The sequence below is a fragment of the Anabas testudineus genome, chromosome 10, assembly GCF_900324465.2.
Source record: "Anabas testudineus chromosome 10, fAnaTes1.2, whole genome shotgun sequence".
NCBI lineage: Eukaryota > Metazoa > Chordata > Actinopteri > Anabantiformes > Anabantidae > Anabas > Anabas testudineus.
The window spans coordinates 8,525,868-8,541,378 of record NC_046619.1 but is presented as its reverse complement, the minus strand read 5'-3'; the positions used below and the strand labels follow the sequence as shown (position 1 = coordinate 8,541,378).

General features: G+C 41.2%; 1 protein-coding gene across 4 annotated transcripts in view; it reads left to right on the top strand.

The window, feature by feature from the left end:
* The first annotated feature begins 778 nt into the window (after positions 1-778).
* unc5a (unc-5 netrin receptor A) overlaps positions 779-15,511 on the top strand; it is a 119,176-nt gene continuing 104,443 nt past the window's right edge. For all 4 annotated transcript variants that reach the window (XM_026358545.1, XM_026358544.1, XM_026358543.1 and 1 more), the window contains exon 1: positions 779-1,403. In XM_026358545.1, coding sequence (XP_026214330.1) covers positions 1,313-1,403 — 91 coding nt within the window. In that variant the 5' untranslated portion in view covers positions 779-1,312. The remainder of the gene's footprint in view (positions 1,404-15,511) is intronic.

Below are 15,511 nucleotides of genomic sequence, written 5' to 3'. Positions count from 1 at the left end.
GAGAGAAGGCTTAATGAGTTTGTATAATAGCTGAACTCTATCTGAAGAATCATCCATCTACATGAGCCCCATAATTAGCTGGTAAGACCGTGGTCCAGTTGTGTGCCTCCACTTATTATTCTGCTGACTAGTATGTGGGAGTGGAGAAATGGATAAACAAAGACACAAACCCCCCTCTGAAGTGTATTAATAATCTGCTGTCGATTCTGGCAGCGTTGTAAAAGGCATGCTTGAGCAGTCTAATAATCACTTCCCTGACACCCCCAGAAAATGAGGAAAAGCTATCTGGAACATAAGTCACATCCTGGTCCTAGTGTACAGACAGACAGGTGTACACTCCCAGGGGGAGCCTTAATCCCAGTGCAGCGCCTCTTCATCTGTGTTTGCACCTCACCTGCAGACGAGCAAAACTTCAAGACAAAAGCAGCAGAGGCACATTTATCTGAAACTCAATGACATGCAGATGTGATCTGTGTGGATCTGCATGCAAGGCACCGATCTGATTCCTTTTTCCATTTACACAACCGAATATCACAGCCATCATTTTCATGTAAGGCAGAAATATGAAAAGCACTGATACGGATGAAATCATTTCCATTCTGTCGTGCATCGCCAATATGTGGTTAGTTATGCTTATTCAAGATATGTAAATGTTCGGATAGGCTGCTGGAACAGTGGGGCGCGCTCAGGACGCTCCGTTCCCAGCGAGCACGCACAGTCCGCTCCTGGTTTTGCAGCTCCGATCATCGCAGCGTACACCCTCCTCGACTCTCTCCACACTCCCAGCATTGCTGTGCAAGCAGATGTTCTTTCTCTCATGCCAATTATTGCGATCTTCGCCGTTTGGAGAAGGTATTCTTTCGCGCGACGGCCGCAAAGTGAGGAGAAGCAACAAGAACAACAACACAAATAACAACTGGCTCCCTCCTCGGCTGAGAGAGAGAGAGAGAGAAAAGGAGAGAGAGAGAGAGAGAGAGAGAGAGAGGGGTGGAGAGTTGTGATTTGGGGAAAATACAGCGCAGTAGAACCTGTGCAGTTTCTTTACCACACCTGTGATGCGTTGTTCTGAGCAACGAGGACGCACAAGCCGGATACTGATGGCCGCGGCACGGCAGGAGGAGACGTGCTGAGGAGCGGGACTTGGGGCGTTGTGTAAAAGGCGTGAACTGCTACAGAGGACACTCTCCGGCTCTAAATAAAAAAAGGCTCAGCGTGCCAGTGTTTCTCCTCTGCTCCCTGGCTTTTTTTTTTTTCCAAACTTAAGCGATAAACACACACACACACACACACACACACACTCACACACTCGAAGATGCCCTCACTTCTGGGCCCCTTTGTCCGCTGTAGGCTCGGCGCTCCGCTCCTCGTGCTGTGGCTCGTCCTCGCCGGCTTCACCTGCACTGGTGAGTTCTGGTGTCTCCTGTAATTGCGCTGTTAATTTGTGTAGTGTGTCTTAACAAAATAAAAAAAAACAAAAAAAAAAAAACAACAATAAGTGGCCCACATGACACAAGTTGTGTGCCGTGGTGTTTGGCACCGACGCTCCTCAATTAGCCGGCACCTTCAAGGTTACGCGGCGCGCTCCGTGGCTCCGCTAACGTGTCTGTGTGCCAAGGTTACAAGTTGAGGCAGATGCCAACTGTTAGCGAGCAGCTCTGCGATGTCGTTAGCATCATGTGTCGCCTGTTTTTTCAGAGGAAGTTGGGGCTCCTACACCTGCCTGCAAGGAGCGGAGCGGAGCGGAGCGGTGCAGCGCAGGAGCCAGCCTGCACTTTCTTAAGATGTGCCACAACAGATGGGCCTGTTTTATTTCACGCTGTCACATGAAACAGTGTCTGCTTCGTGTTGTTGTTGTTGTTTATGTTGGATTTAGAGGAGCACGTCGCCAGTGGTTTTTGTTGTTAAACCGTGCAGCCTGCTCCTAGTCCGCATCCATCCATCCATCCATCCATCCATCCGTCCGTCCGTCCAGCCGGCTGCTGTGCTGGCTGCGAACAGGATCAGTGAACTCCACGTTTCTGTCCGGCCAGGACTTGTTCCTGCTGCATTTGCAGTATGATGACAGCTTTACGGAGTTGCGAGACGACCTACTCGCACTGATGAGTTACACTTTATGATGCTGCCTCTTGGCCAGACACTCCCGATTGCATGCAAATGCGTCTGGATGTGTAAAACAATCACTAACAGTGGTTAGAGCTCTGATTGGAGATAAGTTCCCCTCACTAGTAGGACATAAGCCATTTGTGGAACAGCTCTTAATGCCATTTTAGGTTTCCTTTCTGCTGTAAATCCGGTTAGATTTTCCATTTTAATGTGTGTAAACTGTGTGTGTGTGACAAACAGAGTGGTGATCATTGCTGGTGATTTGATCAATGCAATCATTTCCCCTGTTACCCATGATGCACCTTTTCCCACTTAACACATTTAGACTATTTTCTGTTTACTCGTTCTGTCCTGATGATAAATATCATCTCACAGTGCCACACAGTTGGAGGCCGCTGGTAACTATCCAGAGTTTCACATAGAATTTGCCTCGCGGTTGTTTTCGAACTGTTAACCTTGCTTTGGACAGAAGACAAACATGTTAAAGTCGGTGTAATTGTGTCTCTCGCTTCAGGACGTGGAGATGATGAATTAAGAGGGTTTTTCTCTTGCATTAATTAGTGTATAATTATGAATATATTAGGATTAAATAAACAGTCATGCTCCAGGGACCTCATATATCAAGCTAAGTAGGTAGCAGTGTGGTGGTATTTACAAGTCATTTTATGATGCATGTTAAAAGTGATGTATTTTGATTGGCTTGCTGAGTTATATGGGTGGCATGGTGCTTCAGTGGTTAGGCACTGTTGCCTCGTAGCAAAAAGTTCCTCCATTCTTTCTGGGCGTTTTGTGTTCTTCCTTTTTCGCTGTCCTCTGGTTGCTCTGGTTTCCTCCCACGGTCCATACACCTACAGCTAAAGGCCAGTTTTAAGACTCTAAATTCCCACTGGTGTGATATTGTTTATGTGTTTCTTTGTTTGCGCTGCGATAGTCTGCTGATGTGTTCAGGGTGTTTCCCTGCCTTTAATTCAGTGTGTGCTATGAACCTGGATAGTAATGAGCCACTTCGGAAAATAAGACACAGCATTATAGGAAACATGGTTTCTTCTTTTCTCCCTTCTGTATTTCTGTTGCACATGTCTCGACAGAGCCTTCCTCCTGGTCTCAGTCCGTGACTCTCTGTCATACATTAGGTTGGTACAAGCATCCTACTAAGCTCTCATCACAGCTTACAGGCTAGTTTTATAGGACAGAGGCAGCTCCAGAAATGGATTGGGAGGTAATTTGGTAGCCGATTCTTTCTGCATCAGGGCTGGGACCGTCTCGGCTCAGATCAGTCGAGGTAGCCTCTGTGGAGAGGCATGGTGCTGACTCGGCATTCGTCAGTATCAAAAGCCGACTTGTCTTTTTTGCAGGGAAACATAACTCAGTCAGTAATAAAGGTAGGCCTGTCAATCTAGATTTGAGCTAGCTGAGCACTTTCCCTTTCACTGTGCTGTGAGTGATCTGACGGGCTGGACAGAGGGCTAGGTGTGCTTTCAGCCACAGGAACAAAGAACTGTACTGCGCTGTGTGCATACACACAGAAAGGAGCACAAAGATCTGCATCCATGCATGCATTTCCTAAGCATGTTAGGTGTGTGCCTGCAGATTATCCTAGCTCCTTTTATCCTAGTTGCGTCTTTTGTTTCCCTTTTTATTTAAACTTGCCAGTTAGTTCGTTGTCTACTGTCAGTCCCTTGTCACTTCTTTAAGACAGAGTAATCAAAAACACAGGTAGCCATGCACAGAGAATAAAAATCCCGGATTTTTCATTGTTTTTACATCTGCCCTGTGAGAGCGTTGCCAAGCAATTGTTGTCTGGTTCAGTGAGGGAGCATGGGATTTGGTATCAGGCGCCTTCCTACTTGTGTGAACAGTCACCTCAGAGTAATTTCCACGGGGTGTAAACCTTGTGGTGATGCAAGGAGGTGGCCATTAAATGACAACAAGCAGGAATCTGTTGCATAATACAGCAGTTTGCAACTTCCAACTTCATCGTACAGTAATACGAGGGGCTGTTTTTCCAGGCGTCTCATCATCCTAATTTAAATCACCCCAAAGTTGTCTGTCTCGCAGTCAGTTTTGTCTCTTCTCATCGACTCACTAAAGAATGCGATAAGAAGAGCGAAAGCCAAAATTAACATAAATTATTGGGGGGAAATTGCCTTCTGGTCAGAGGAATTTAAAACCGCTTCGTTTCTGTCCCATAACTAATGCATGGCAAATGATTGCAATGTATTTGCAGAAATCTAGTCTATTACAAGGAAGTGATAATTTACTACCAGAAAGAGTTTTTGTTCCCCTAAGTCATGATAGATGAATTCAAATGACACAGACAATGGAAAGACTTGGGACTAGGGGAGGGACATTTTATATGTGATTGTTAATTTTGTTAACTGCTGAACTGTTTGTTACAAAGCTTAAACTTAAACAGAATTTGAATTGAACCCAATATCACAGTGAAAGAGAGAATTGGAATTGCTTATTTGCAGAACAGAGCTGATCACATAGTGTTAATTTGTTTGTAAGACTAAAATATAAATTAATTGGATCACTCTTCTTTCTGTCAAAGTCTTCCAAAATGTACTTTTTCAGTTCAAGTTATTGTGATTAATGGAAGTAGAGATAATAGTTCAGCATAAACGAATAGGAGGTAAACGGTGCAACATAGGTCGGCCTTAAGCAATGGAGGAGCACACTCCATTTGGTGACAAATGCCCGGGCGTCTTATCTTTCAGAAGGCTATGTCTCTGCACTTATCATTTGCAAATGGCAATCTTGAGGTGTAAGGGAAGGACACAGGTGTGGCTGAGGACAAATGGAGGATGAACCTTGCAGCAGGGAGGAGCTAGGTGTTTTTTTTTTTTTTTCTGCAGTCTGTGCAGTGGCTTTGAGAAGGCACTACATCTCTGTCAAACTCTGCCCTTTTGTTTCAATTACCCCATTTCTATGATTCAGGCCTATGTGAGAGCACTTAGGGGTTGAAGTTGGGCAGTTTCTATCCTAAAATGGAATGCACCACAGTTACTGTGTCACTGTGCTTTTCCACCTAGGTAGCATAAAATTGACCTATCACCTGTGAAGTGGGATGAGATTAACCTATGTCCAGAGGCAAACCTGGACGATAATTCACAGAACTCCACAGTATCTGATATTGTATCAGCTGTTAGAAGATTTCCTGTCCATCCCTGCTTCTGTATTTCTGGGGCTGGTTTGTGTCCAAAGGCGACCAATGAGAAGTCGGGATGAGCTTTGTTGAGCTGAGTGGCGAATCTTTCACCTGGGGGTCTAATCGAATGTTGTTCTCTCAGGGTCATCTCTCTCTCTCTCTCTCTCTCTCTCTTACACGCTCATCCAGAGAAAGAGCGTTCAATGCTGACCTTGAAGCTTGAATGCAACTGCAACTGTATCATGCTGGGAATTTTGTCACCTTGGAATAGAGCATGGGCACACTAAAGGTGGAGGTTGGTGTCAATCACAATAAAGTATTCGAATGCTGCCAAACACACTGTGCTGGCAGTTTCCTTCCCGAGAATTGTTTGGCCATTATTTGGCTGACTAACCTATTACATTTACATTTACATGTAGTCATCTGGCATCCAAAGTGACTTACAAGTGAGATAAAGGTACAAGACAAAGGCAGGGTAAATTTAAAGAGGTCTAAGGAACCCTACTGGAGGTAGGCCCAAGCCAGGATTTGAACCCCAGTCTCTGTGGCGATGTTACCACTATAGTATCCAGCTGCCAAACCACTAATCAGATAAACTGGACAGTTCTGGCGTGTGCTTGCCGTACACACAGTATTTGTTTGAAAAGGATTTCTTGTGTTTGTTTTTAGTATACATGATGTGCTGTCTGACTACTTGCTTTGTACAGTGAAAATATTGGTGTGTTAGGAGATGTTCCCAGGCCCTCTGTGTTCCCCAAGTGATCAATACTCTTCTCCAAATGGTTAATTGGCCATCAGTCACTGTCAGAGGAAGTGCTTAGAAACCCAGAGGTGTCTTGGTGCAGCTCATAACAAGAGAGTGTCCAGTCCACTGGGTCCTCTCCTGGCCTTTACTTCAGGCCAGGTGGTGGCTGGGGAAGACAGATCTGAATGCAATATGGAGAGCCATAGATTAATAGTTCCTTAGTAAGGCCACCAGGGAGCGATGTGAAAGCCACTTCCACTTCATCATACAGTGGACTGGATGGTAAGTCTGCACAGCACATGGTGGAAAAAGAACTTCGAAACGGTGTGAAGGTCATTTGGCATGAAGTAGCATTTGGGAGATTTTATCTCTGCTAATGTCTAAAATCCATTTTGTTTTTGTAATTAAAAAAATGTATGCGTTTGTGATGGGGAAGTAAGCTGTATTCACGTTCTTGTAATATTAGAGTAAATTTATCTCATTTTATTGTTCACAGGGCTATTTTTCAGCAGCTTGTAGTCCAAAGTTATAAAATAATGACACTATTGTCTGCTTCTTCAACCTTGAAGAGAAAACACACCTCCAACCAAATGTATGCCTCATTGTTATGCTTAGCCCTATTTAGCATGGCACGTAAAAGACATGATTAGAAACCACCTAAGGCTACCCAGACAGTCCTACTGGCGCTTGATTGGCAAGGGTATCTCAGGGAGGTCTGGCTCAGCCTGAGCCAGAATTTGTCATCTTAAAGTGATTTTGTTGACAAGACAGGAGGCACAGTGACCTTTCCTAATTATGTGTATGTGTCCAGGCACTGATGCCTTAGGCAAGCAATTCAACTGAGTCAACAGAGCGCTGACTCTAGGAGCACATTTGAGCCCAGACAGCATGTTGTGTGATGTAAGTTTAGAAAATGCTGGGTTTAGCAGCAAGCTTGTTAATAATTCAGAATTGATCCAACATTACTAATGTCATCCATGTCACATTGTCTCTTTGCTTATAGACATGTAAAGAAATAAACAGATCAGGTCAGATCAGATCAGGCGCCTTCTTTATTGGTTGTTTTCTTCAATTTTCCACTTATACCTGAAATCATCTCTTTAGATATCATCCTAATGTTACACTATGCATGTTGATTCCCAGAAAACATGAACCATTTATTGTCTACCCTAAATGTGTAGCAGCAGGGGAACAGCCTCTCTGATCTATGTAGGTCCCTGTGTTATTGTTTTTCCCTAACAAACCATTTCCTGATGTAAAATGAGGTCTGAACATTACAGATTCAGAGCTTAAAGCCAAGCAGCAGATTTTCTTGGCTAGGCCGTCAGGAACACTAGGCTCACGAAAAACACATTCAAGTCCTTACTCCAATAGAATTAATCATGACAACACAGCTACCATTGAGGCTAGGCACTCCCTTTTTACAGCCCGCCTTGCACTTGATTATGGCTTCTTTGGATTTAAATGTCCACTGACAATTCATTCATGTTGAATCAAAGTGTGTTTTCACACCTGCAGTTTCTCGTACCCAGTGCTTGATTTTCAAAAGATGAGTACAGAGCAGCTCAGTTCTGGCATTGTTTTTGTTAATTAGCCACTGATTTACAGTCCTGCATTTCCTGCAGAGCTACTACTGAAGGTTGAGTGATATTAGAGGAACAGGTTCTTATGATGTTAATTAACTAGTTATAGCAGTAATGGCACCGATTTCAGGTTTAAAATGTCACAGGGCCCAGGGCATTATGGAGCATTCAGCGTGGGTTATAAATAAAGCTGAAAACAGCTTATTATAATCCTTCCAATAAGTGACGAATGTATTCCTGAAAATATATATTTACCAAATTACTAACATGTCGCTACATTTTGAAAGTACAGTTACAAATAAGCGAATAATCATTTGCTGTTTTATTTACTATTTCAATATACTCTATCAAAACTTAACTAGCACAAAGGTCAGTTTGATTTCATGCCCAGTCAAGAGTATCTAACGCAGCTTTTCCTGTTTGTTGTTTTTCATTTAAAAAAAACGTCATCATTCACGGCTCGTAAACATATATTGTTCTCATGATCCTTTTGCTTTTTAGTCGGCTCTTCATTTAATAGACTACTGCAGGCTCTACTTACAGTGTTCCTAGATACCTATATTTGATTTGCTCAGTTAAAAGTTGGCAGCCAACTAGATTCAATATGTACCGTTCTCTTGGAGAGAACATCTCCCCATAATCCATTTTAAAAACTGACAGTGGTAAATGTTTTAAGTCTACAAGAGTAACTTGTAAATCAACAGTTGAAACGGTTTTCTAAATATATATATTTTAAATGAAGTGCTGTACTGTGATTCCTGCTGCAGTATGCCCAGTTTCTGTCAGCTGACGCTGTGCCTTTTAGCAACATTGCATATTTTCATAATAAGTCATAAGTTTCACAAGTCTTAAAGTTTAAACACGTAAAGATTTGTTTAAATGTTCACTTTTCAGAACTTTCAGCTTAGTGTTAAGGTCTTCAACATCAGATGAAGATAGTTTAGTTACCTTCAGGTCGTAAACTGCTCTCGTTTATGGTGGGTTATGGGGTGGTTCGATACCACTCTTTCATGTCTCATATCGATCCCGATACCACAACCTTGAGTATCTGGAAGTAAAACAGCGACCTCTCCCCATAACACTGTCTTTGTGTGTGTGTGTTAGTGTTATTCAACCCACTTAAACCATGTCGGAGTGCAATATTTTTTTCCACAGTCTTTTACATTGTGATCAAGACGAGAAGTTAATTTCTACCATACAAAGAACATCGTCCTTACACAAATTCCTGACCACAGAAATGGTCTCCACAATTTTAAAACATTGTCAGTGATATTTTTTTTACCATGTTCAGTGTGTTTAGAACCAAATCAGGGATTTTACTTTATCAAGTCTTTCATTAAACAGCTTCCTGTGTCTATACAATGTAGTGATATACTTTTTATTAGTGCACAACAGGTCCTTGGTTCAGCCTGCTGGGTGCTGTTAACTGACATCAGCATGATTTTTGGTGTGGGTGGATAGAAGATATATTGCGGTTGTTAGTGTTCAAGTCTCCTCTGTCAAAAAGACAGTATGATTTCACTGTAGTACTGCACTTACTGCTGTACTTGTGCTTTGTAGATTATTGATTGTAGTTCTGCCGTTGCTTCTTGTGGGGGCTGGCACTGTTAAGCCTATTTAGAAAAAACAACAAAGCTCAGTTCAATTTGTTCATTTAATTAATTTGTCTAACATATAGTTGGGTCGGGCAGACATCTGGTGACCAGTAATCAAGAATATAAGAGGAGGAGTTATTTGTTTGATGCGGTCAATTGATGAATGTGAGTTGGTGTCCGATTTCAAGCAGTGATTGAATGTACTCTGGCCTCTGACCCAGCTAAGTTCATATGATACTGTTAACAGCTTCTTTAATGACTTCATCTGTCTTGTAGTTCTGAATCGCTGTGGCAAATTGTTACTCCTAAATCAGAACATCCCATCACTCACAAACTGAAGACACTACAGAGGATTATTCATCTCAATTATTCCACATTTGACAATCTAATTGGAGCTGAAAAGTCAGCTGGGACACACCAGGTGTGAATCACAGTGAAAAATTATTTTACATTTCGGGTTGTTCATGCAACTGGAGAATTATCATTTGCAGCATGGCCAGACATCTGCAGATCCCCTGTCCTGTGGCGTAAGGATCAGAGTCTTTTACGAGTGGTCACAAATGTCACCAACTGCCTCTCTTCAGCGGATCTAAAGTGTTGTGTTTTAGTCTTGAATACTGAGCAGCATTGTAAGTCACTCAAGATAAAACTGTCTGCCAAATGTTGTAAATGTAATTGTGATGATAATGACCACTGGAGTTTACGGTGAGGTTGGCTAGAGCAAGTCTAGCGATGTCTAGCATTTTTCTCGACAACTGTTTTGATCATTCCAGCATATAAAGTCTGTGCTCTTAATGTTACAGTAGTGGCACAACAAGCATCAGCAGGATGCAGTAGTTTTCTGTTTTCATGTAACTACGTGTGAATGAGAGTTTGGATGTCAGAATTTTAATTTCCTCTGCCGTGTCCCCAGTTGTACTAATAATCAAGCAGGAAAACATCAGCCTTATTTTGTGTGTTCAGGAGGTTGGAAACCAGAAGCCAATAATACAAAAATCTTTACTGAAGAAGTGCCATCAGTCAGACTCGCTCTCAATTTGTCGGGGTTAACAATAAACACCAGATGTTAACTTTTGTGAGTAATTTCAGCCCTGTGTTGCCTTCTGTTTAGTCAGTTTTCTTCACTGTTAACACCAATATATGGTGTCATAATTTACTGTTCTTTGAATCTTACCATTGGACTCCCATATCTGAGGGATGTGACATGTTCCTTTGGTCCAGCCCTCACGGCACCAGGGGGCTCCACTGGGCCAGACTGACGTGGTTCAGCAGGGGGAGGGAGGAATGGGTCTCTTTAATCTCTACAGGACATGACAACTTTATAAAGGCACATTAATCCACAATGAACAGACTCTCTCCGGAGTGAGCTGGGGGCGTTTTTAAGAACGGGAAGCAATGTCGCCCTGCATTGGGTAACACCCTCCTGAGGGTCTGAAGAAGGTGATCTTCTTCCTTTGTTAGTGTCTAATGAGGAAACAGAAATAAATTAATAAAAAACAATGTAAGGGGAAATAGATAAAGAGGTAGCTAAGGGGAGTAAAGAGAAAAGCGGAGGAAGTTGTATTGATTTAGTTTTTTGGTCAGATTGATCAGAATGGGTCCACCTAGTTTATGGGATTGACCATCCTATCCCATCCATTTTAGTTTTTGTGGTCCGTCTCAGTTTGCCTCTCAATTTTTACATGTTAACACAGCTACCTACACAGGCCTATAAATAACAACTACCCTTACCTGTAATTATCACACATTAGTGTACAGCTAACTGACTGTTCACTGTGCTCCCTGCCATTTTACATAATATAATTACAACATAATATATTTAAACAATAGATTTTGTACTTTTCAAAATGCTGAAAAAAATTCTTCTTCTTTAGGCTGTCCCATGTGTCCAGGTGCTTCTGTCCCTTCATGAAATCACAGATAATGATGATGATAATCAGATGTAACAAGTGCCTGAAATGTTTGTATAGTACTGTATGTGTAACCTGTATCTGTACTGTAAATATTTCTCTAATACAGTACAGTGTACACTGCTGAATGTCGTGTAATTGTACTTGTGTGTACAAAATTCTTTCATACCTTTCAATAACAAAAATACACATTACTATGTGTTCTACTCCGTCTGTGACTGAGTCACCTTTTTCCATTGTTGCTGCTGTTTCTCAGTTGAAATCTCAAGTGTTCCTATGAATCATCTTATTTTCTATCTTTCACAAGTTCCTGGAGTCAGACTCCAGACCATGTCCCTGAATCACTCTCATAATGCGTGATGGAAGTGCCACTATGAGACTGAGATTTTACAGCCCATAGTTAAAGTCCATAGTTAAAACCATTTTACAGTTTTTTTCAATTATGCGACTGAAAACTGATCATCACACAGGCAAATGCATATTGGCTTATTTTCTAATTATTTCTTTTGTCTACAACATAAATTACAAATAGCTTTTGTCTGACATTTTTACTAAACTAATTATTAAATAACTTTTCTGGCTGTCTCACATTGTTGTCGAAAACGCAAGTGTTCACTTTCTTCCTTAGATATATTTTTTATTTATTTTCCTGCAGAAACGTTACACTGTGAAATCCTAAGCTTTTATACATAACCGCAGCGTAATCATTTTAAGAAGATGATTTGCCACAAAAAAGAGTCTTTTATCTTCATGCACTCTGCTACAGAAGTCATCAAGTCCCTTTCCGGATTCGTGAGGACCGGATTTGTCCTACTCGTGTTCAAAGAATCAAGATGAAAATGTGAAACGAACCAGTCCTGCGTATTTAAAAAAGGACTTCCTAATATGTATAACGTTTCTAAGCACTCACAAATGTGCTTTTCTCTTGGCTTGGCAGCCATCAGCTTTCCTTTTATCAGACACGTCTTACCTTTCAGATTCCATTATATTAATCAACAGCATACCTTAGCTCTCTTCACTCATTAGACGAGGTTGAAAATCTGACAGCAGTTCAGTTAGAAATCCAGTTTTTGCTCCTATCAAACTACAACTCAGACTTCATTAAGTCAGTAAAACACATTTTCGGCACTGACACCAGTAGTAAAAGTTGATTGAGATTCATGTTCTCTTTTTCTCCTCGACATAAACTCGAGCATCATCTGTGCCCATCCCCTGTAACAGGCTGCCATTTTGTGTTAGGCCGCCACAGATGCGTAGACTCTCCCCAGCCTGGTGGAAACTGCCAGAGCCTAAAGCAAACAGTAGGGCCTGGGGTCCCACAAGCACGATGCAGCCAAGTAAACCCATTAACTGCTTATAGAGTGGTTTGTGGTATTGTCTCCATTTGATGCTATCCACAAATGAACCACAAGCTAATTTACAGTTTGTTAAACAACCACTCAGGAGATAGTGAAGTAGTAAGATAATACCTTACCCACTCTATAACTAATTTCTGATAGAGGTAGTTGGAAAAAGATGCTGATTCTGCAGTTATACTTAATTTATAGTGCAAAATGGCATTGTATATTATGTAGTAATGCTGAAATTACAGCATAAGCATTTCACTTGTAATATTTTGACAAGTCTGCAGCATTTCATTTTGGGGCACTCAGGCATGATACTTTCTGACTCTGAATTCTTCTATCCCCTCTCAACATATGATGCCCAACTGTACAAATTATTTGAATCGCCAGAAGGTGTTTGATTTATGCTGAGTCTGAGTTATCAGCTCCAAACAGGCCATGTAGCTTCTCTCTTATCATCCTACCCAGCTGCTTGCCGAATTTCTGCATGTTTTTGAGCTCAGCCCTAAATGTGATGACAATAGTAATGAACAGAACACAAAGACAAAAAACTGCCACTTGCAGCAAAATGAGAGCCTCCCCCCTCTCGCCTAATTTTTGTGTCAGATTCTCCTGCAGTATATTTGACAAGAAGGACTGGCAGCTTTATGCCCTGGCCCAACTCGGGCTGTCGTGGGTGCTGCTCAGCCTGACCCTGTCACACAATTAGCTTTCTGCTTTAGATAGCTAGAACAAAGGTGAACTCAGGGAGCTGAGGCTGTATTCAGTCAGAGTGGAGGGTTGTCTGTGTGAAGCACTGATGACTCTAGGGCACTTTCTTGACCAGAGGAGTCTTTGGCTGTCACTAAACATCACTGTCTCCCTCCCCACTAATGGCATCTCCAGATTGTGCTATAAGGAACAAAGGCTGGTTGTATGAGATACTGAGGGGAAAAAATAGAGTGACCCCATTAGGGCTGCAGGCCCTGGTTTGTGACAGTGGCTGCAGACCTATAGAAGTGTCATGACAGATATGAACCAAGGAGCAATTATAGGGTGATGTGCTTGGAGCTAAGCTGGCGGTTCCTTTGACAAAATCAAGAAAAGGTGTTGAATGAATAGCACAGCAAACACATGCTTGTACACACAGACGCAGAAAAACAACAAAATGAAATGAAGAATAATTTTCTTGAGGCTATGGAAATAGATAAATTCCACCGACTGAGCTGAATATTGCCCTATAATCACTTGCTCCTGAATTAATTTTTATTACATGAACATTTGCATTATCTGCCAGTAATCAATCTAAGATGACACTTTTTTTGTTGCTGTCAGTTGTAAAATATGAGTTAAGCAGCAGGGGGATATTGACTTGATCTTCATTCACTCTTGGCTGCTGTCACAGAGTCACTGGGATCTTTCTGGCGTGTGTGAACAAAACACTTTAAGATGGTGATGAAGCATAGCGGCATTAAGTGTTTTTTTTTTTTAAATACAGTTGCTAATTATGAATCCATAAAGTCAATTGTAATCAAAAACGGATTCCTATAATGTCGGTTGCCCCCTGTCTTTTTGCTCACAATCCTAATATCCTGAGTTGTCATTGGCTGTTAGAGCCAAAGCTAATTGGATTAAAAAACAAGCCTATTTGCTATTTTTCCACTACCATTGATTATTTTAAGCAGCACATTTACCCCCAACCTAACAGAAGAAAAGTGACTGACAGTAATGCTCCCTTTTAGCTGTTGATCTCTGCAGGTAGTATACAGACTTGACGCTTTACCACCTTTGGCTAAAGTATCACTTTTTGTATAAAACAAACTGTGCTTGATTTTATTAAGTATCATTTTCCAGTTACCCTTTTAAATTTTAGTGGTAATGTTATTTTTCCACATTATTAAGACAAATCTTGGCGAATGTTATATGCAAAGTCAGATTGTTGAATGTGTCATGTTTCTGCAAAGCATTGCAGGAGTACAATGCTTGGCATCAGCGTTGTCACACTAGATCTCTGTCTCCATGACACTTGGAGTCAAAACATGAATTTGGCAATGCAAGCCCTCCCAGTGTCAAGAAATTGTTTTTGTTTTTTTTTTTTGTTTAGTTTTTTTTGCGAGGGAACAGAATTAAAAGTATTAAAGAAAGTAATTTAATGATATCATTAAAAAGCACTGCAGATATTTAGAACCACCAGATTTGACCTGTTTCTTTCATCATAGGCAGAGTGGTGTTATCCCTTCCCTCTGTTTCCTTGGTCACAGCATGTATGGGGCCATGTGTCTAAGTTTCCCTACAGAAGCTGCAGAGTCCCACAGGTTTAGCTGTAATACCCTAGTTAATTCCCCTGCATGTCGGGTTATTGCTGTCAAATCTCCTGTGTCAGTTTATCCTCAATTCTGGCTTATTCTTTCTTTCTTCTTTTTTTTTTTTTCCTGATGGCTTTATTGTTTCGTATTACAATCAGTGCAGAGACATAAATACAGATATTGTACACCTGCCTGAGTTGGTGGCAAGTGTAATTTTGTTTTTGACAATCGCGTGCATGCATGCACAGTTAGTGGTATTATACAGGTTTTTTTAATGGCTATGTCTTTAAGTTAAGATGCAAATGACTCCACCAACTTTTAATACCCTGTCGTTTCAAAGTTGTGTATAATATGTTTACTTTGTTACACAATCTCCACCCACACACCCACACATTTTATTTAACTTGAACAGTTGGTTACGCAGCAGTAGAAACTGAGGTTTCTGAGTTTACATTTTCATTTCATCATTTACACACATATGAGAACTGAAATTCTATTGAAAGCCAAAGTATTTCACATGGAAGAAATTTAGGATGGGCTAAATGTTATTTATTTATCATGTTAAGTTGTCAACTTATACAGTTTCAGTTTGTGTTCACTTAGGCATTACTATACATGTTATAGCATTGTCATTTGTTTTTTTAGTCATATAAACCTACAGTGGGGAGACATAATTTAAAAGGGGAATTTACAACATTACAGAAATTATTTTCACCGCTTCAACAACCACACACTCTAAAGAAACAACACCTAGTTGTCACAGAAAACATCAGGCATCACTGATATTACTTCATTA